The sequence below is a fragment of the Pseudovirgaria hyperparasitica genome, assembly GCF_010093815.1.
Source record: "Pseudovirgaria hyperparasitica strain CBS 121739 unplaced genomic scaffold EJ05scaffold_1, whole genome shotgun sequence".
Taxonomy (NCBI): Eukaryota; Fungi; Ascomycota; class Dothideomycetes; order Acrospermales; family Acrospermaceae; genus Pseudovirgaria; species Pseudovirgaria hyperparasitica.
In genome coordinates this window covers 501,478-521,366 of record NW_022985549.1, presented here as the reverse complement: position 1 = coordinate 521,366, position 19,889 = coordinate 501,478, and the positions used below count along the sequence as shown (strand labels likewise).

Here is a 19,889-nt window from a genome sequence, read left to right as displayed (position 1 = left end):
GCTGCCTTTCCACTCACTGCACTTTAAAGGACATAAAACATCGTTTGTTCCCGTGAAATGATTCACAGCTCCTTCATACTTCTCTTCCTCCAGTGCTCCAAGTAGTACGCTGCTGTGCAAGATGCGTACCCGACCAAAACGACACGACAGCCAGCGGTCAGCCTTGTCCACCACCGCAAAGACCACCACCATCAACAACACCCCAACCATCAATCGAGCCGTTCATCGTCATCGACAATCGAATGGATGGCCCACAGCCCCACAGCCTGCATACATAGTACAAACACACCCATCCATGGATAGTTACTAATATTTACCTTGTCCCAGTCTCAGTCCCCGTATCTGCGCCCAGAATTAGACCATGCATTCCGAAAGCCTATTAGATTCGTTTAGACATAGTAGGCCCCCAACAGCACATTTTTTGTCCCTCAGCTGCCTGCGTCACCACCGTATAGAGGAAAAACCGCTTCCAGGTGTTTCAGACTGCCCGCCAGCCCAAGCAATAATACGACCGAGGGCCAGAGGTGGTCAACAAAACCCCGATATTAATCGGTATTCGGCGATTGAGTCACCGGCGCTGCCTGGTTATGAGATAGTTTATTGGTTCCTCCTGTTACGAGATATATCATTAGAACCTATTGTTTCTGCACCTTTGTTCCGACATGAGTGCTGTATGGTGCCAATAATCTTTCTTTTACTAATAATACCCAAACGGTACGTTGGTATGTATGTAAAGCGAGGATCTCAGTGGTTAGGAGCGACCTCCATGGGGCCGGAGGGCGGAGAAGCAGCACCAGGTAGCATCCATGTTTCGTTCTGCTCAACCCGTCAGGGTATTTGTCGATCCTCCTGTGGCGAGTGTTCCGAGAAGTTGTCTGACCATGATCCCTGACACTCTATATCACGTGATATATCTGCACTTTCCGAGGAACCATGGGGAAAATTTTGTATTTGCATATTACCTACTTCGGGAACAAACGCTACTATCGCCATTAGCGTCAACCTCTGTGACTGCAATACTACCATTATCACTGTTTAGACCAGTGCTGACCCTGACCGTATCTGCTGAATCACCACCACCTAATAGGACTCCTCTAATTCACTTTTCTTCTCATCCTCCAATACATGTCAGTGAGACAGTCCAGTCCGGGGGTATCCACAACAATCTCCTCAGCATAGCCCAAAGAATCAACATGCCATATTCAATTCCCATCAATACAATTGCAAATGAAATCGTCCTATGCACTCCCAAATTGGTCCTGCACTGCTTCACATGTGCACCGTATTGTTAGCCTTCGACCTTGGGAAAAGTGTCTTGGGTAGTAGTTGGTTTTGCTGCGGCCGAGTCGACACTCTGCGTGGTGGCCGATACAGGTCCTGCTGGCATCTTGTTACTCGCCTGCATGGCACTCGGATACGTCTGCGCGGCTGCTACTGCCGCTGCGGTAGCACCAGCTTTCTCAGCGGTTGGCGGCCTGGTAATTGTCTCTACCGTCTGGTCCGAGTCTCTTCTCGCAACCTCCATTGATTTGCCGCGACTCGGAGCGTCGGTTCCCTGAAGCTGCTGTCTTTGTCCCTGAGATTCAGGTGGACTCTTTGCTCGATCTTTCTTGTCACCTAGCTTGGCTTTGAGCCATCCACCTAAACCGCGGTGTTCCTTGGGCGGCGATCCAATCTCAGCATCGAGGCCGCGCTGACCGGTCGAGGCCGACGATTCTGATCCCCATTGTGTGATTGGTTCGAAACTCTTACGTCCACGACCGCCTGCGCTGCTAGTGAAAGAACTCATGCTCTGTTGGGCGCCTGCATTAGAACCAAGATCACCTGGCTTAGACTCGTGCTTATTCTGGTGGTTAGACAGACGCCAACGATGCTTCTTATCTGGCTCGACAGCGGTACCCGCTCCAGGGGTCTCGTCGCCATGTTCAGCCTCCGAAAGATCGTTGCTAGTCGAATATGATCGGTGAGATGGAGATGGAGACAACGCTGGTCGCATCAGTGTCACTCCTGGGGCTTGATTTGAGTCAATCATACTGGTAGGAAATGCCTCCTTGGTCGAACCTTGAAGTGTGGTAGATGATCCGAGAAGGACAGGTGAAAGCGGTGTGTCGTTCGATATGACGCCAGTGAGAGATTGAGTTGAGCTGTGCGCACTGAGATTCGCGCTGCTCGGTCCACGTTTCTTCTGGAGTTTATTTGGTCTGCGAATATCTTTACCCTTCTCCGACTGCTCGTATGCCAAGTTGCGAGAGAACATCTGAGTCAAGGTTCTTGAGGAGCCAGATGCTGGAGCAGTTGGTGTAGTGCCTCCGGCTGACTCTTCTTCGCGAATCGTTGCAGGTATCTGCTCCGATGTGACACAACCAGACGATTCCACGGTGGGTGCAGCTGTCTTCTGGGTAATTTTCTCATTTTCACTTAGCTGTACGGACTCAATTGGGTTGACTTGTGGCTGTTCGGCGCGCGGTGTAGTATCTTCAATTGGCGGGGCCGCGACCTCGGAAGTTGCTAAGGGTACGGCGGCAGTTGCAGGCACATCAACATGAGCGAGAACAGGAACCTGGGCCGGAGCGGGTGACTTAGATGGTTCAGTAGACAATAAACTCACTGCCTGGGCTGTGCTCGACGTGCCTGTTGAGGTAGGTGTGGGAGGTTCAGAGCGCTTTTCTCCTGGTCTCGCAAATCGTGCAATACCGACAGCTGGAGACTTCTTGGAAGGTACGGTGTTGCTTCGATGAACGCCAATTGTTGGGCTTGTGGCATGGGACGGTGTAGCAGGGCTTTGCGGCGCAACAACAGAGCCTCTGGAATTTCTGGATGATACCGACACGTTTCGTCGGATACCACCAAATTTGCGCAGGCTTTCTGCACCTGCGCTGGCGTTTGATGCTGAGCGGCTCACACCCGATTTGCGAGGCGGGGTTGATGCTTGTTTGGGTGGCCCGTTTTGAACATCTTGAACTGTCTTCTCATCTGCTGCAGTTCCTTGCATACCGATCAAGAAATGATCTTGGTTATTGATGAGAAATATCAAGACATCCTGACTCAAACGATATTCCGGGGGTGCCATCGCATGGTTAGGATGAGACAGGATGCCAGGTTGGAAAATAGCGGCAAGATTGGCTGTAGTCATTTTATTGACGTCAGACTTTGCAGCGAAGACAGCGAGGAGATCCAAAATGTAAAGTAGCAATTGCCGATTGAGTGGAGGAATTTCAGTCACCAGGTTTTTGAGTCTCTTGATAGCAGCATCCGGATCGAAGTCACCAACGATCGGACCCTGTCCATCAATCTCGCCGACAGCCTGTGCCTGATGTCCCCGAATGGGATTGCGGAATTGCTCGTAATACTGAAGAGGTATGATTGGTTCAGGGAGGGTATTGAAGTAGCGACGCAATATGTTGGCCGCATCGTGAACGGTGAATCCGGACCAGTCAAGACCTTTACCAAAACGGGTCTCTTGAGAGTCGAATACAGCTCTGAGTTCTTTGATGCGCTTCTCAGATCCACTTAATCTGAAGATACCCTCTATTTCGGTCGCTAGATTGATTTAGGCCAGCTCTATCTAATAGTTTGGATGTACGTACCTTTCTCCTTCAGGAAAACGCCACACTTGGCGACGATTATCGGCACATAGCCATATATGTAGCTCTTTCCATCCTGATCATACAGTGAAATGGCGACATTGGCATAGCGAACGCTGGTCAAGAGAGGTACGCCAAAGATCGTGTTGAGCGGTTCGGCTGATAGCGAGGGTTAGCGGACTCAAGGAATGAAGGACTTCCACAGAAGCGGAGATGCGCCAGTGACGGCAGGTGAGTGAGTCATGCAGACTCTCGAAGTCACCAGTCGCTGACAAGACGACAGACGTTGGAAGTGCAACGATACCTTTTTCTTCTTCACGTTTCGCCGTACCACGCTTGAACTGCCTCCACCATGAGGTGAGATCTCGCTTGCTGGCTGCATCCTCATGGGACACCGCAACCGGGGCGGGTTGCGGCTCGCCATTCTTCCCACGCTGCGCTGACAGCATGGCCTTCTGTGGCTCTTCTTTAATCCAGCTCTTCCTTTCAGATTCCCGAAGCCAAATACCTGGTAAGATCTAACAGGTACGAAATGACACGAAGTACGGGTCGCGGGCAAGGCTGTGGGTCGTGACGAGATCAAGTGTTGCGGGCAAGCTGAGCTTGTGCAGTGTAGGAAGTAAGGAGATCTGACTGAGCGAATCTTGGACGAACTGACAAAGAGCAACGATGAGATAGCTAGCAGATGCGGTACGGATGCGGTCGAAGGATCAATGTGTGTCGCTAACGCGACTATGGGGGCTGAGGCTGTAGCGACGCAAGAAGTGTCCTGACTTGTGCAGAGAGGCTCAGAAGTAATACAGAATGTTGTAAGAAGGTGTTGCGACCTCCACAAGGGCAGGCAAGTGTTGAGTGGTATTAAGACCGGGGGTGTTGTGGAGGTGGAGTGCTTCAAACGACAGAGGTGGATAGGCAGAGATGGAGTGGAGCGGTAGCAGCCGGCTTTGCCAAGCCGTTAGAACCAACCTACGTAACCGCCCGTTTCCAGTGGGCCAAAAATATGCAACAATGTCAAACGCAAAGGATCAATATTCGGGGATTCACAACGTTTTTCAGGCGCGCAATGGAATCTCACTGCCATAAGTCTTGACCATTTTGGCTGCCGCTTGTATTGTTCGATCGAGCTGTACATGTGGCTGATGGCGGGAACCGCTCCAAGCGCGTCCAAATTTCGAGGCTGGTAGGATAGCAACCGTCTGCTTTCTCAACTGTTCCAGGGACACTGCAAAGCCATTAGGTAGTGGAACTTCAGATTGCTTTAAACACATAGGTCACACAAGTGAATTATGTCTATACTCTTGCCATAATCTTTACATTGACTGTAGCTACTGTCGCTGGCTATGACCACTGCAACAACAGCATCCATTCTAGAGGGCAAGCAGTCCACTCAGAGCTTTCATGTCTTTTGGGGACCTCAGTAACTCTGGGTGACACGACGAAGTCAAAGACTGCGCTTCTGCGGATCCGTATACACACAAGTAGCAGTATTAAAAGAATATTGACTTGCCTGCCAGCCTAAGCCAGGAATGCTTGGTTTTGGAGCTTGGACCAGGAAAGACAGCCACCCAAAACTTCGTAGCTTCCCGAGCATGTAACTTCTACGATCGCCGTGACACGCAGTGTTCATCTACTAAGAGCGTCAGATACTCAGCACGCAATCATCATCATCGTGGTTCTCACTACATTACCACCCGAAGACCACGCTTGATCTTATAGTATCATCATGGACGGGTGAGTACTGTATGAACACTCTTCTCGACAATTGCTAACGGCAACAGCCTCAACAAGAACGAACAGATTGAGCTAGCCACCCGTATGGAGAAGAAGCAAATGAAGGAGTTCATGAACGTATGTATCCTTCACTATTACCATCTTTCCGCTACGTAGCGTTTTTCAAAGATTCAAGCTAAACCATCCCCCTCAGATGTACTCCAACATGGTACAGCGTTGCTTCGACGATTGTGTGAACGACTTCACTAGCAAAAGCCTAGGATCGAGAGAAGAGAGTTGCGTCATGCGCTGTGTAGACAAGCAATTGAAGAGCCAAGAGAGACTCGGTGCCCGGTTCCAGGAGCAGAATGCGATCATGGCACAGTCAGGAAGCCTTCCCGGGCGTTAGGAACATTAGAGGTCCTTCGTGTCACCAAAAATCAAATCCCTCCATATCATGACCATGTCCTTTGAACCATCTGTATTATATGAAGCGTCCGCTCTATTTGTACCGGCCTTTAGAGAACGGACGCATCCATAACCCCAACACCAATACGTGCAGAATCCACCATAGCACATCATGTACATATTAATTCATAACAAACATGCTTTAAATGAACACACGATGTAACATGAAAGTATACAATAGGTTATTATGTATGGTGAAAGTCGTCCAGCCTTTAGAAGACCAAGATACTTCATCAACCGCCAAGCCAAGACCTGCGAGGACAATTCAAGAGCAACGTCCTGTTGGCGAACGCAAGAATGACTTAAGTATCCTATCAAACAAGCAGACGAAGTGATCACATCTTGTGGCGTGAATAAAGAGCAACCGTCGACGGCCAGTAAATGCACACAGCCACACGTGGCGCTACAACTTCCCTGTTTACGGGTCTTGGTATCCCTTGGCCGTCGTCACTTCCTACGCGCCTGGTCACGTCCCACTGCCTGGTTATAAAGTCAACACCAGACCTCACGCCATTCCTCAACTCTATACCTTTCATCACAAAGCAAACCCAAACCTTCAACCTTACTGTGCTTTCAGCAATTAGCAAATATACAACATCATGGGTCTTATGTGGACTAAACACTGGGGCGGCAAACACGGCGGTAAGCCTTGAGCCACGATCGCAGCTTCAAAGCCTGAAAACTAACATCTCGACAGGCGGTGGCGTTGTTGTTGACAAACATGGCGTGCGAAGAGCTCCCTTCCGTCTTAGCTGTGGACACTTCAGTTGCTTCAAATGATTGAGAGTGGGAGGCACTATCGACGCCCGTATGGTTACCTCTCACAAGAAAGTTTCATTGCTAATCTTGCGCATAGTTGACCTTGGAAGCTACGAGCTAGCCAACGATTTTCTTTTCTTTGCTCAAGTCCCGCAACGACAGCGATGGTTAGATACGGAATGTGGCGTTGGAACAAAGCGAATAGCATAACGGCCATCGTAAATGTACAGTGCAAAATAATTGTTAAGTGTTTTAGATTAGCAGACATTTGATCCCGAGGGGGTTGTCATTCTATCTACTGGGACCTATCGAAATTTATGCGATACGTAGCCTTGCCAATATTCTATTTCTGGAATCTCGCGCTTCTCCTCGACAATGTCAGTCCTTATCCAGCGCTCACATCTATTCCTCTAGGATAGATTTGCCTTGGAAGATACGTAGTTTATACTTATGGGTGACTTCAGTGTATAGGTCATGTAGTTCGAACTACACAATAGACCAAGCTGCATTGTACCTTAAAAAGGTAGTAGACTAAGCGACGTCATTAGTCCCTAAGGTAGAGAGTCGGCCTTGACACGGACTTAGACTCTCCGCGATGGAACGAGTAACGATGTTCACGCCTTCTGTTTCAGTAGCTTTCTCTCCGTCAAGACTCGGTCTCCTGCTCAGATTTCCTCGCCTACAGACTTGTATTCTCTTCATGACCTTCGCACCTAGCATGTGGTTTCCAGAGTATAAACGTAAAGCGTCAGAAGAATGGGTGCGTGTTTAAAACGAATAAGGCAATATACAACTCTCATCGGTAAATATGTTGCCCGTTTTACATGGCCAAGCAGTACTTACAGCCGATGACCTATCGCCAATATAGTATCCTCCAGTCTGCAAGAACTTGTTCGGACGTCGGTCCCGTTAAGAGACGGAATGAGCACTAACGAAACATATCTCGAACAGCTCGTTTTGTCACAAGTATCACTGACTCGTCACTCAATTCAGATCTGCTGTAACTTCAGACGGACCTATGGACGTCTTCCCTCGATGTCGTCCGTCACACGTAACAGATCTACTATTAGCTACATGTCACTCTTTACAACAAGCACAACCTCTATAGACTTACGAAAAACCCACATGGCTCTCTTGATCGACCTGATCTCCGGGCCTTCCCGGACGAGTAGTTCATTCCCTTCCCCAAAGGGGCACAGTCTTGCGTGACATCAGCCCACTAAATTACGGACAAGAGCTTCCTTGACCTTATAGGAAGTTGGCGGAACTATACCTTCAAACCAACCCCATTTATAGGGCTATATAATGGCGTCTTGGGGTCATATCGATGAGGTTCTGCATCAAGTGTCGACTTCGGCAGAGTAGCCGCTATGAAGACTTTCACATCACTCACTGTTGCCCTCCTGGCATCTGCCCAAGCGGCGTCAGCATTCCAAAGCTGGGTCGGATCAAACCTTTACTATGCCGCAGGTCTCGATACGGACCAACAAGACACCCTCCTCTGCGCCCTCTCCGAAGCCGGTGTCAAGGTCCTCCGCGTCTGGCTCGATGGCGAAGAAGCGAACCAAAAAGGGACCCAGCACGTGGCTTATCCTTCGCTCGAAGTAGACTACATCGGCGATTGGGATGACACCGTACTTGAGCGCTACGACGACTTCATGGTCAACGCCAAGGATTATGGCATCAAACTGCAGATCTCGCCACATAGCTGGAATGCGCTGGACGCAGGTGATGTATATACGGAGAAGTTTGGCAGGGAGGGGTTTTATAATAGTAGTGAGGCGGCGGACATGTACAAGGGAAGGATTGCCCATGTGTTGCAGCATGTAAACAAGAACACGGGGAAGACATGGGCAGAGAGCGGGGACATGATATTTGGATTTGAGACGCAGAATGAGGCAATGAATGGGCTTGTGAGTTCTTTCTTCGTTAATGTTCTGGAGAGAGAAGTTACTGACGAAGATAGGGTGCCGATTTTCTCCAGCAACATAGCTCCTGGCACTGCGACATCGCCACTGCTATCAAGTCTGGCCTTCCTGCCTCGACCGGCGAGGGTAGCATCCCACTGGTCATGACCGGCGGTGGATGCTGCGACGATACCTCTGTGCAAGACGCCTACTTCGACTGCGAGGCTCTTGACGTGATTGCCATCCACACCTACGGCCCGTCAGAATTCGCTACTGATAGGCTGACCCCATTCGTTGACAAGGCCATAGACGCTGGCAAGAAGCTCCTCTTTCAGGAATGGGGCGTGTGCTACTTCGATACTGAGAACAACAACTGTCCTGAAGGTACTGCGTTGAGTGATGAGGACAGAGCGGCGAATCTTACAAAGTGGGCTGGCGAGATTGGAGAGGCAGGTATTCCGTGGATGTATTGGCAAATCATTCCGAACGATGATCCTCACTACGGGTATGACTTCGAAATCGGGACGACGGAGAACATCTTTGAAAGCTTCAAGGAGGTTGCGCTTGCTGCGAGGGAGTATGAGACGCCTTTTGACTTCAGTCCTTGGTTGTTGTAGGATTGGAATCTGGAGGATTATCCATTGTATATAATTATAACCCGGGAAGATTAACTTATGCGGCAATGAAGTGGAAATTACAGAGGGCATGTACATAAAATCACGTTTTTATTGGTCTCAAGTCTGTTGGACAGTATGTCACCTGAAATACCCACCCATTCATAGGCTTGTACAATGCCATCCATATAAGCGCCCAAACTCCTTGTGCCATCTTCAACTGGCTGTAGTAGAACAAGTAGATGTAGATGTAAAAGTGATCGAGACCTTATATCTTTACGCTTGCCTGTGCCTTCAGAAGAACTTTGACTAGATCACCATAGGTCTCTTTCCACTCGCTTTCATCGCCATCCCCGCCCTTCTTGCTTGTGCTCTTCTCAGTGAGCATCACTACACTGGTTGGTCTTTTTGTGCTTCCTGCGGCGCCGAGCTCGGCGCGTGATTTGACATAGATGTACGGAATATTGTGGTCCTCGCAAAGAACGGGAATGTGTGAGATGACGTCCATCGGTGAGATGTCAGCAGCAATTACGACTATGCTGGCTGGCGAACTATTGGCAGAGGAAGCAGGTCCGGATGAGGTGGTCTTGCGGAGCGACTTGACGACTTCCTTCACACCACGGCGGATCGACTTGTGCTTCGCGGCTGAAAGCTCGTTAGTATATGAGTTTTCATCAAAAGCCGAGTAGTTGTGTTGCAGAGCTTGCGACCCGGACTAGGTAGTCTGAACATACCCTTCTTCACACCCTTCATGACCTTCTTCGTCTGTTTCTCGTCCGCAAGCGGATTCGCGAATGGCACGAGCGCTACTGCGGGAACATTGATCAAAGTACCATCCTCATTTACTTCCAATTCTTCCATGTCACTGCCATCATTGTTCTGCGTCTTCGTTACGACAAGCTTGGGCTCTGCCGCTTTCTTGGCCTCCAGCTCCTCAATCAGTGAGTCTGTGACGGCCGCTCCAAGCTTCTCCTTCTTCGCCTTCTTCTCCTTCTTGTCTTTCTTCTCTTTCTTTACGCGACCGCTGTCGTCTACCTTCTCTTTGCGCTCCTTCTTGGAGGAGCTAGACTTTTCCTTCGACATTGTGGGGGAAGGTTGTTAATACGATCCCTCTATGCGTATATCAGATTGGTCGAGGAATACTTGTAGTTGGACGGTAAAAGGGAGAAATTGTAGAAGTCGCGTTGTGAGCACTGGCTGTTCAAATTCTACAGCTTCGAGAGGCAGAAATTTAGAAATTTGGAACACGACGCTATACCGCATGCAAACTAGCAGCGTATGCACCAATCCACGCTTTCTAGCTCTTTGTGGCCTTAGGCAGCATACGTGTAGTCCTTCGCAATACTCCTCATTGCTCTCTTTTATTACATATAAAGCTCTTTCCAATCATGAGAGCATGTCTCTCACGTCTATTCACTGCACGCGATAGCGAACACGAATGTAACCATTGTAGCCGTCAAACAACTGAGGATGATCCAATCTTTGACTAAAATTTGGGTTGGTCAACATTATAGGGAGTTGCATGTCGCGATCTGTGATGGCCAAGTACGTGCCCATAGATACACACGGTATGACTTTTCTTTTGGAGATGTGACCTCTTCGTCAATATTCAATCAGAGCAGCTTGAAATATCCTTCCATTTGTTCACACAGCGTACCTTCTTCGCGGTATATAGAGTGTCCAAAGATTTCACATTTCACGTTTCATCATCTCTTGATTCACTTGCATGGAACAAGGATCTGCGTACTGCCATACTGGTACACATCGAATTTTGTTTTCATGCGGGTCATGGAACGAGACGATCGTAGACCCTTTTTCTCGTTTTCAACAATATAAAACTTGCCTCCAGAAGCAGGGGCTTTCTGATTCGCTTCACTAGCTCACAGTGAGAGTAATTCTTCATGCGTCTTATCAGCATCGTCTTTCACCGCCGCCAGCCTGCGATTATTCCTCATTGCGGACGGGTCTGAGTACAACGCTAATTTGTGGCTACACAACGACAACTCCCTGCTGGTCTATCCTCCAACCTTCCTCCTAATCGCAGGACAGGCATAAACTGGTCGGCGATGAAGTTAAGAGATATGACTTCGACTACTTCGAGCCGCGTCGCACCAACAGATCAATCTCCCCCTGCGGACATTGTCGCAATCGAAGCATACCTCGGGCCTGCCGACTACAGTGATACTCGTGATCACGCCTACGCGATACAAGCAACTGCAATTGCTCTCGTGTCATGTGTGATTTGGATCACAGTTTTACGCATTCTTGTCAGATGGCTCATCGTCAAGAAACTGGCGTTGGACGACCGTATGTGCTTGTGTTCCGTCAAAATTTGTGCTAACACTGCATAGTCTTACTTTCTATTGGGACCTTATGCACTATGTGCTGTTGTGGGATTACCATTCATGGTAGTATTCCCAAAGCAATATCCGATTCTTTTTGCTAATGTGCGCTAGCCGTCAAAATAGCTGGTTTCGGTAGACATTGGTGGTTCGATGATATCCACGACCCAGATATTATACACCGCTTTGGAAATGCCGTCAAGGTGTGTATTCAAGATACCATTCAGCTGCCATAGTGATCACTAACACAACCAGGCCCTATATCTCATGTACATCTTCTACAGCATTGCGGCGGGGTTCACAAAGCTCTCAATTATCGTATCGTACGTTCGCATTGTTAAGACTCCGAAGTTCAAGTATTCGATGTATACAATGGCATTTGTCGTCTGCGGCCTTATGGTGTCCGCCATTCCCGTTATCGTATTCCAGAGAGATCCTCCAGCCTCCGCGTGGGATCCCCTGCAAACACCGACGGAGCGTAAGCTCAACTACATGGTATATCTGTGGATTTCCGGGGGGCTTGGTATAGCGATAGATGTCTTCTTGACAATTACACCAATCCCGGTATTCTGGAAGATACAAATGCCAAAACGGCAGAAGATCACTCTCACAGTTCTTTTCTGTCTCAGTATATCGTAAGTCCCATACTACACCGATCCTGACGTTGAAGCTTACTTGTAAGTGCGGCAATCGCGGCAACTTTTCGTCTCAAAACTGTAAACCAGATCCAAAGAGGCAAGGATCTATCATGTGAGTCACATATCATGAGGTTACAGCAGATTACTAAAGTTCATACACAGTCAATGCTGCGACCAGTGCCCTGTGGTCCGTTATTGAGTGTTCGATAGGGATCATCTGTGTCTCAATACCATCTCTTCGACCGCTATGTGACGCCGTCACTAAACATAAGTTCTTCAGATCCTCGGAAGGAAAAGATTCCATAGCAGAACACCAGTTCGACCTTCCGCTATATTCACTCCAGGGGAGGAAAGGCTGTCCTCGGCAAAATATCAAGAACAGTTCAAGGCATCCGAATGAGACCGTAGAGACAATCGAGCCGGCTGAATCGCCTCACCCGTCAATGTCATCATTATGGACGGAGGGAGAAAGATGGGTGTGAAACGCACTCACTGGGACGAGACATACTGAGCGCCACTTTCATCACACATGGATATCAGGAGATAAGCATATCTTTGAGTTTGCTACAGTGGAAGCTGTGGATGATGATGAGATCATGGGTTCATGTTGATAATCCTCAGATAGGCGTACAGAGCGAGCACGGATGTTATCTTGACGTTATCGCCTTTCTTATTATTGTTGTGGCGAGAGTTATTATATGTTGCCACTTCATACATAAGAATGCTCGTCATTCACAAGGCCTGTTAAGTAGAATTTTGTGAGCTGTTGGAGCAGGAGAGCACATTACGTCCCGCCATAGTGTGTAGCAACCGTGCTAGCCTTAACTTGGTTCTAATACGTGGGCTGCTTAGTCGCTTCTTTCTACTGTTCACTGATGTCTATCTATTTTCGCGCTTTATCACTTATGAAAAGCTACGCTTATTTAGTTCGTCCTCGGTAGGGTCTTGTTGAGGCATTTAAGCGCGATGGTGAAGACGTTGATAATGAGTGGCTTGTCGTGCCACTCTGGAGAGTATAGAGGTGCTGGTGATCTGCGATTGGAGCATCGAGAACTGAAATCACCCAAGGTCTGTGATTGATTATCGAGGTCATATGCAATTGAGAGTTATGAAATTCTGCGTGTATTTGACCAGTATATCTTCAGAAGTGCACTTCGTGTTCCAAGAAGTGAGTGACCGTGGCCGTCACATAAGCCGAATGAGTAACAACACTCCGTTACATTTTCGGATCCAGAAATTACATATCAAGAATCCATACCCTGTTCGATTGAGATCAACGGAATCCCGTGCCTCCATACGCCGCAGCCTGATAAGTTTCCTGCTCGATATCCTTACCTATCTGGTTCAGCTCATGCCTCCATTCGGCGATCTTGTTGACCTTCGCAAAAGGATCAACGTTGATCGCCTCACTGTCGACATATACACTCTCGCCGAGCTTCAGTGTGCCACGTCCGACAAAAACCTTCTCATCCGGCTTGACTGATTCAGGCTTTTCCTCACCACGCTTCAAGTCCTCCCAGACACTGACGCGGAACGTTGCTCGAGGTCGGAAGAAAAATTTAGAGCCGTGGGCACGGCCCGATCGAATTTCGCTAGTGATAACTGCTGCTCCTTTGTTTAGCTGCACGAATTCCGAGTCGTTCTCTGCCTCACGGAACAGAGTATCTGCGGTTGCACCGGTTGTAGCAAAATCGTAGCCCTCTGAACCGTTTAGACTCGACGGCTTTGCGATACCAGACTTTAAGTCTGCTGGGTCGCGCAAGGGCATGTCAGCAATGCCACTATCAACCATATTTTCATTAGCATGACCATTGGTGGGCGTGGATGCCAGCTTCGAAATCTGCGAAGGCTCAAAGTGTTCGTGCGAAATTACGGCGCCATGTTTAGAACCAATCTCGTCATTCGGAGGAAACGGTTGCATAGGGTTTTCTGCAAAATCTTCAAATATGAGAAGGAGTGGTTTCTTCCAGTGTTCTGGCTCCAAGCCGTCGATGTCTAGTTCACAACGGCCTGCGGAGAGCTGAGTATTTGGTGCTTTAACGATCACGTGGTCAATGTTAGCTTCAGTCGCTATATCGGACATTAGATTCAGTTCATACTACGTGTAAGGAAGACCTACGACTGCCGTATAGGTAGAATGGCATGAAGTCTTCCGGATATGTATCGAGCCGGAAGGCAGAATTCAGGGGTCTGCTGACTACTTTTCCGGTGATCTGTACTTTTACATCTTTCAGTACAGTGCCACTGTAAGAATTAGACTAGATGACTTTGGTACGTATGTTGTATATCGACTTACGATGCTTCTGTCCTGATTTGACCGACGAAGGTTCCTCCCCGTTCAGATGATACGATGTCTGGTAGCTCAACTTTAGTCTGTGTGACAAGGATCATTGGCTCGGTAGGATTGTGTTGCTTCAAGGACCTATACATGGCTTTCGACTTTTCATCCAATTCAACAGAAACAATGAGCTGCTGGCGGTGGTTTGCGACATGAAACATAGGCAGGTGGATCAGGTAGACTTGTTCTGTCCCCTGCATCAGAAACTTGTGGAAGTCTTCCGTGACTTCGTTACGTTTCCGAACAATCTACGATATCCAAGATTAGCTATACCCGTGGTATGAATGTCAATGCCAGTTCTTACTGAGATCTCAGCCCTCACGGTCTGCTCAAAAACCTCACACATCTCTCTGATGAAGCCCCCATCAGAGGGGAACGGAGACATGACAACATTGCGTAGAACCATCAGATTTTGATTGCTTGGCTTCAGTCCCAATCTCCGCATGAGATCCGCTTTGCAACTGTCATATAGCTCATTCGAGAACTCAGTAGAGGTCAGATAAAATGGAATCTTCGTGGGGTCGTCGGCAGGACTTTCGACACTGAAGGCTTGTACAACCCGTTGCATCAGATAATTGGCTTCCTCTATATCGTCATTGACTCTGCCATTGGATAGGGTGAAGTTTAGGCTGAAGGCATTGATATTCACTGAAAACAGTTAGAAATGTTTGGCAGACCTCTATTGCGTCTTGGTGTTGCGTGCTGTTGTCATATGAGAGGCTGTGTGGTGGACATACGGTCGGACCCGAGTTCCCTAAGAAGCTTCACCGCTTTATGAGAATCAGGACGGCGGCGATCCTCGTCCAGGATCTCAGTATTAGACTTATTCACGATTTCACTCTTAATCCAAGCCTTTTCTGCCTCGACTTTCGCTGAAGTCGATCCAGGTGCGCGCTCCGAAGGCAATTTGTTCAATGGAACACATATAAAAGGCGTGCTTGAATTCGATAGGGAAGCCCATTCCGCAGAAAACTATAAGTGAGGTCAACTTTGCGACTCTGATGGTCCTCTACAGATACTCACTCGACTGCAAGTCCATGTCACCTGAAAACATTAGTCTATAAATTAGAGATACGCTCAAGAAACTTACTTCTCCAAGAAGTTTACCGTAGCCTTCTTGACCCAGGCCAATCACTTTGTTCGAGAGCCAAGTGGACACTGCTGCGGCGCCAGGCTTACTGAAATATTCATCAGAAGCTGTCTAAGACAAAACACAGTGGTAGCACTCACCTTCCCTCCACCCCATATATACCGATACTGGTAACAGAACCTCTAGAGAGGTATGGGCTCGTCCAGGTGACCTTTAAACAGTCAGTATAAATGCTCTGCGGGAATTCATATCTATTAATACCAAAAACCTCATACGTCCGTCTCTGTAGCAGAGACCACCGGCAGGATATGGGATATAACCAGCTTTGTGAGGATCAACGGTGATAGAATCGGCAAATCGTAGAGCAAACAGATCATCCTGTGTCTGGGCACGCAAACAAGCATCCGGTACAAAGCCATCCCCGTCTCCCATCTCTGTGGGAAGATTAAGGACGTCTCCTGGAGCATAGTTGCGTGGTAGCATGGAGCAGAAATACCCTCCCCTAGCTTCTCATCAGCTTAAACTTACGTGTTGACCCCATCCTACTTACCAGGCCGCGTCCCCGTGCACAAGGAATGAAAGGCCTCGGGTCTGATATTGTTTCCTCAGAGCCAGAATGGAGCTCAATGGGTCTACAGCGCCCTCTATAGATAGTGTCTGGTCAGTAGTCTTTCCCACAGCGGTCATCTAGCGCTCACCTTCTGTAGACCCAATAATTGCAACGACCGCCAAGATTGGCCGTTCATCTTTCAAGCTTTCTTCCAGTCGGGCTTCCAACGCTGCGATATCGATACGTGCCTCGTTATCAACTTGAATGCCAATGACATTATCCGAGCCAATTCCAGCAACAGCTTCGAGGCAGACAATTAGCTTTATTTGGCTGAGCGAAATGGAGACTGTTACGTACCTGCCCCTTTGGGCCAAGAATAATGCCGAGTGGTAGCAAGTAGATATTGAGCAGGCCGGTCCAACAAGTCAAAATCACTTTCAAGTACACCTTTGCCTGTCGACTGGATGGTGTATTCTTCCATGACTTTCGATAAGAACACGTTAGAGACCCCATGCTCTTGATACAGACGGTCAGGTATATCAAGGACGTCGGAAGGTTTCAGATTCAATAGCTCCCATGTGGACAACTTAGAGAACAACTTCTGTTCACCTTGGCAAGTTTCGATATGGAATTTCTTGCCTAGGAATCCCAACGGCTTTTTCCCTGTGGTCATTGCTTTGAAAATTGAAAGAGGATAGAACTTCAAATTGCGCGCTAGAAGCTGTCAGTGGACATGTCAGTATGATAAGCTTGGCACTGCCTCACCAACCCTATAAGCTATAGTCAGCAATTGCTATATTTGACTGGTCAGAATACTAACCACATAGATTCCAGGTTGGCAACAGTTCCGCCACACGTGACATGGCCCCAGGCTGTCGGGGTTTCAAGATCATCTTCGTTGATGTTGTACCCAAAGAGCTCACAGAGTTGCTCTCCAACTTCGATCTCTGCCACTGTAGAAAATGGGCTAGCTTCCAAAGCGACATTGTTGGGATTATACATCATTGTCATGAAGTACCCAAGTAGCGAAGCCATACTCAAGTCTGTGCACCTGCCAACTTCGTCAGCATGATGGATACGGCATATTAGCTATTCATTTGAAGACATACATATGTGCTTCATAACGGGGCGACCAGCATGGTATAGAGGTTCTGCCTAGAATGTTTGCAGTCTTCTGGACAGCTACGCGAAGCTTCTGCATCTGCTGTCGGAACGCTGGAGAATCTTGTACATCTTGGGTAATGAAGCTCTGCTACTGTCAATATACGGAGTTGCAGCTTCTATTCATGTGATTCATCTACCTTGTCTTTGGGGAAGTATCTTGCTCTCGCCTTCTCCAATTCATCAAGAATTGTGTCGATATTTTGCTTGAAGTAAGGAAGATTCTCTGATTGGGGACCAATGAAATGGGAACTGATGATCTGGTGAGAAGCATCTCCTTGGGTCTCGACCTGAGTAGATTGATCCCCTCCGATGGGCGTCATGATGTTAGGAAAGCGACAGTATTCGGTCGCTCTCAAAATCAAATTTGGTGAGAATCGAGTTCCATCAAATCCCAAGGTCTATTCCAGCTATTTGTACGTTTGGCTACTGCGTCATTATGCCAGTGTTGCATAGGTGAGCACACCACTAACGTGAGCACAAGATGCGTTCTCCACCCAGACTTGTACACGTCCATGATCTGTTACTCTCCCTGCCAGATACATCACGGCTTGCCGTCTCCCTCAGCGAGATCGATGCAATCTGTAATGGCAAAAGGTCCTGATTGGACATCTCAGAATTTCGGAAGCAACGTAGTGGGTCAGCGCCAGCCATGGATCGACGGGACACTGCAGTACTCTAGTCTCGGGGTGGTATCCACTCAGCAGAACCTTGGTAGCACCAGAGCTTGCACTTCGTCAATTACAGATTGCAATCGATTAGACATTGACATCTAGTCAAGGCCTAATCCATATTTGGTAATCATACTATCGGTAGTATCACCAGAGCCGAACAGAGCCACGATTTGAGCAATCAAACGACCACATGGCAAGTTAGCTGAGGTATTGGTTTTTTTTTGGCAGGCTTATGCAAAGTCTCAGATGGGCATAAACGTAAAACCGCGCAACTGCATTGCATCTTTTGTGAAGGACCCGAGGAGATCAATGGCGCCCACCATATCGCAGCAGGTATCCATTGGAACATGGGGGTCGCACGTTTGTCACGGAGCAGCTATTCGTTCGGGTTACTTTCAGCTGCGCCAAACCGACGACTTGCGGGGTACGTGCACCTAAAAAGGAATTCATCCAGAGGATTTGGTCTTAGCAATATGTCGCTTGTGGATCCCAGCATTGTCGGTTATGAAGGTACCAGATTCTCTTGTATCAACGACAACTTTACGCGCTCTCCCAGCTAGTACTAGTATTCGGTTTATACACAGCTACTGCTCCCGCGGAGGCGTTCCTCATGTGGCTACTTGGTCGTACAGCGTGTACAGCGATGAGCTGATGTAGCGGATCTTTGATTTGTTCTGGCGGAACGCCACTCACTTCAGCTTCTCTCTTAAGACACGCTTGTTTTCTGTGCATCCTGCCGGGATATTTCCATTGATTGTCTGGCAAGCACTAACACCAAGGATTTCCTGTTCAATATCATATGAGTCGACCAACGCACGGTAATTGTATCCACGGAGAATTTCGTAAGAGACGTCGTAGGTTGGAGTGCAACAGAGGATAGTCACCTCATGTAAGCACTATGTCTAGTTGACGAAAGATTGTGATGGGGTTCGAAGGCATTATGGTAGGAGTTCTTGAGCTGTTTGATGTCAGAAGACCTCGGAACAACGAAATCGAGAAGATATCAGATTGATCTCACAAACCATGAAGGCGGGACAGGCGCCTCCCTCCCCACTTTGATCCACCTAGCTATGGATCGTCCATGCTGTTTTAGTCCTAGCATATACCTTCTCATTCATAGGTATAATTAGCTACCTTTTCTTTCTCTCTTACGATCTAATATATACTATAAACATTCTTTACACGTCTCTAGGCAGGTATCGTTTTAAAAAACATGTCTATTTATATCCGTCTGTAACTTTTTCAGCGCGACTCTTGGCACACGTTGCGCGCGCAACATACTACTTTTTCTCCTATTCTTAACACTTACCTTTTCCCTAATATCTCTAGAACTAGAACTCTAGGAAAATTATTAATTATATATAAATACACTTCTATATAGTCTCTTACCTTCTATATAAGAGAATTAATAAAAAAAGAATAGATTAATTAGTTATTCTAAGAAAAGCTCTATGAAGTAGATAACTACTAAAGTACTAAGGTATATAGTAGAGAAAATAAGAAAATAGGGATTTTCTCTATTATTGTTAGGCTATGAAAGTAGACTAATATTAACATCTAAAGATTTAGGGTTGTTATGAAGCCATATAAGTGTAGTCATAGTGCATGTAAATAGGCAGTGCGTCGTAACGAGAGCTGTGGATTCAAATCACTTAACGTATTTTAGAAAACACTTTGCTTATTACAACTAAGTGGTTGTTTTGTATTGGCTCTAGTTTTGTTAGTCCAATGCCTACCAGGTCGTGCCAGTCTGTCCTCACCTAGGATGCTGCGAAGCCTGCGAATCTCAGGAAGATTGAACTTGCGTCAAGCTTCACGCTACACAGCTCCACTGGTTAGAGCGACGCCCACGTATGATTTCGTATACAGGACCATTTCCTTTGGATATATTCTCACCTTCTTATACGCGAGCATGCTACCTACCATCGTTATAGCGAGAAGGAACAATGAATTCGAGATAATGCTAAGATAGAGTAACAAGGCATGATTAGACCTTGGATTTTACCTTCATATGAGCTACAGTAACGGGATATTAGTCTAGGGATACTTCGCTA

At 47.7% G+C, this 19,889-nt stretch overlaps 7 protein-coding genes across 7 annotated transcripts; 4 read left to right on the top strand and 3 right to left on the bottom strand.

The window, feature by feature from the left end:
- Positions 1-68: 68 nt before the first annotated feature.
- EJ05DRAFT_5354 (uncharacterized protein) lies at positions 69-1,090 on the top strand. Its single transcript, XM_033749246.1, has one exon. The coding sequence runs from the start codon at positions 362-364 to the stop codon at positions 890-892; it is 531 nt and encodes a 176-aa protein (XP_033604995.1). The 5' UTR covers positions 69-361; the 3' UTR covers positions 893-1,090.
- On the bottom strand, positions 861-4,463 carry EJ05DRAFT_471541 (RhoGAP-domain-containing protein). The gene is made up of 3 exons (XM_033742988.1): positions 3,889-4,463; positions 3,588-3,743; positions 861-3,540 (listed from the first exon to the last, which is right to left on the bottom strand). The coding sequence occupies exons 1-3, from the start codon at positions 4,031-4,033 to the stop codon at positions 1,289-1,291; spliced, it is 2,553 nt and encodes an 850-aa protein (XP_033604994.1). The 5' UTR covers positions 4,034-4,463; the 3' UTR covers positions 861-1,288.
- A 747-nt stretch (positions 4,464-5,210) lies between these two features.
- Positions 5,211-5,936, top strand: EJ05DRAFT_471540 (putative mitochondrial intermembrane space translocase subunit Tim9). The gene is made up of 3 exons (XM_033742987.1): positions 5,211-5,315; positions 5,363-5,432; positions 5,509-5,936. The coding sequence occupies exons 1-3, from the start codon at positions 5,308-5,310 to the stop codon at positions 5,701-5,703; spliced, it is 273 nt and encodes a 90-aa protein (XP_033604993.1). The 5' UTR covers positions 5,211-5,307; the 3' UTR covers positions 5,704-5,936.
- Positions 5,937-7,811: 1,875 nt separating this feature from the next.
- EJ05DRAFT_5263 (glycoside hydrolase family 5 protein) lies at positions 7,812-9,350 on the top strand. The gene is made up of 2 exons (XM_033748862.1): positions 7,812-8,434; positions 8,488-9,350. Exons 1-2 carry the CDS (start codon positions 7,892-7,894, stop codon positions 9,043-9,045), a joined length of 1,101 nt encoding a protein of 366 aa, XP_033604992.1. The 5' UTR covers positions 7,812-7,891; the 3' UTR covers positions 9,046-9,350.
- On the bottom strand, positions 9,016-10,274 carry EJ05DRAFT_534082 (L30e-like protein). Its single transcript, XM_033749164.1, has 2 exons — positions 9,777-10,274; positions 9,016-9,687 (listed from the first exon to the last, which is right to left on the bottom strand). Exons 1-2 carry the CDS (start codon positions 10,123-10,125, stop codon positions 9,311-9,313), a joined length of 726 nt encoding a protein of 241 aa, XP_033604991.1. The 5' UTR covers positions 10,126-10,274; the 3' UTR covers positions 9,016-9,310.
- Positions 10,275-10,976: 702 nt separating this feature from the next.
- EJ05DRAFT_5250 (uncharacterized protein) lies at positions 10,977-12,723 on the top strand. Its single transcript, XM_033748834.1, has 6 exons — positions 10,977-11,349; positions 11,394-11,450; positions 11,499-11,587; positions 11,640-12,019; positions 12,067-12,134; positions 12,185-12,723. The coding sequence occupies exons 1-6, from the start codon at positions 11,109-11,111 to the stop codon at positions 12,502-12,504; spliced, it is 1,155 nt and encodes a 384-aa protein (XP_033604990.1). The 5' UTR covers positions 10,977-11,108; the 3' UTR covers positions 12,505-12,723.
- Positions 12,724-13,295: 572 nt separating this feature from the next.
- Positions 13,296-17,484, bottom strand: EJ05DRAFT_481469 (PLP-dependent transferase; the record flags this gene model as incomplete). Its single annotated transcript, XM_033745076.1, has 16 exons — positions 13,296-14,092; positions 14,142-14,266; positions 14,319-14,608; positions 14,665-15,008; positions 15,098-15,332; positions 15,384-15,404; positions 15,451-15,538; positions 15,591-15,661; positions 15,712-15,952; positions 16,001-16,094; positions 16,149-16,301; positions 16,358-16,714; positions 16,766-16,770; positions 16,821-17,051; positions 17,110-17,249; positions 17,302-17,484. 16 exons carry the CDS (start codon positions 17,482-17,484, stop codon positions 13,296-13,298), a joined length of 3,375 nt encoding a protein of 1,124 aa, XP_033604989.1.
- Positions 17,485-19,889: the final 2,405 nt, after the last annotated feature.

What these genes read in the sequence shown, in the direction of transcription:
- EJ05DRAFT_471540 (XM_033742987.1), top strand. An exon ending in AAATGAAGGAGTTCATGAAC is followed by an intron (nt 5,433 to 5,508) that starts GTATGTATCCTT and finishes CATCCCCCTCAG; the next exon opens with ATGTACTCCAACATGGTACA.
- EJ05DRAFT_5263 (XM_033748862.1), top strand. Translation starts at nt 7,892, where the DNA reads ATGAAGACTTTCACATCACTCACTGTTGCCCTCCTGGCATCTGCCCAA. An exon ending in ATGAGGCAATGAATGGGCTT is followed by an intron (nt 8,435 to 8,487) that starts GTGAGTTCTTTC and finishes TGACGAAGATAG; the next exon opens with GGTGCCGATTTTCTCCAGCA.
- EJ05DRAFT_5250 (XM_033748834.1), top strand. Translation starts at nt 11,109, where the DNA reads ATGAAGTTAAGAGATATGACTTCGACTACTTCGAGCCGCGTCGCACCA. An exon ending in GAAACTGGCGTTGGACGACC is followed by an intron (nt 11,350 to 11,393) that starts GTATGTGCTTGT and finishes AACACTGCATAG; the next exon opens with TCTTACTTTCTATTGGGACC. An exon ending in TTGTGGGATTACCATTCATG is followed by an intron (nt 11,451 to 11,498) that starts GTAGTATTCCCA and finishes AATGTGCGCTAG; the next exon opens with CCGTCAAAATAGCTGGTTTC.
- EJ05DRAFT_534082 (XM_033749164.1), bottom strand. Translation starts at nt 10,125, where the DNA reads ATGTCGAAGGAAAAGTCTAGCTCCTCCAAGAAGGAGCGCAAAGAGAAG. An exon ending in CATGAAGGGTGTGAAGAAGG is followed by an intron (nt 9,688 to 9,776) that starts GTATGTTCAGAC and finishes ACGAGCTTTCAG; the next exon opens with CCGCGAAGCACAAGTCGATC.
- EJ05DRAFT_471541 (XM_033742988.1), bottom strand. Translation starts at nt 4,033, where the DNA reads ATGCTGTCAGCGCAGCGTGGGAAGAATGGCGAGCCGCAACCCGCCCCG. An exon ending in GAAACGTGAAGAAGAAAAAG is followed by an intron (nt 3,744 to 3,888) that starts GTATCGTTGCAC and finishes CCTCGCTATCAG; the next exon opens with CCGAACCGCTCAACACGATC. An exon ending in CGTTTTCCTGAAGGAGAAAG is followed by an intron (nt 3,541 to 3,587) that starts GTACGTACATCC and finishes AAATCAATCTAG; the next exon opens with CGACCGAAATAGAGGGTATC.
- EJ05DRAFT_5354 (XM_033749246.1), top strand. Translation starts at nt 362, where the DNA reads ATGCATTCCGAAAGCCTATTAGATTCGTTTAGACATAGTAGGCCCCCA.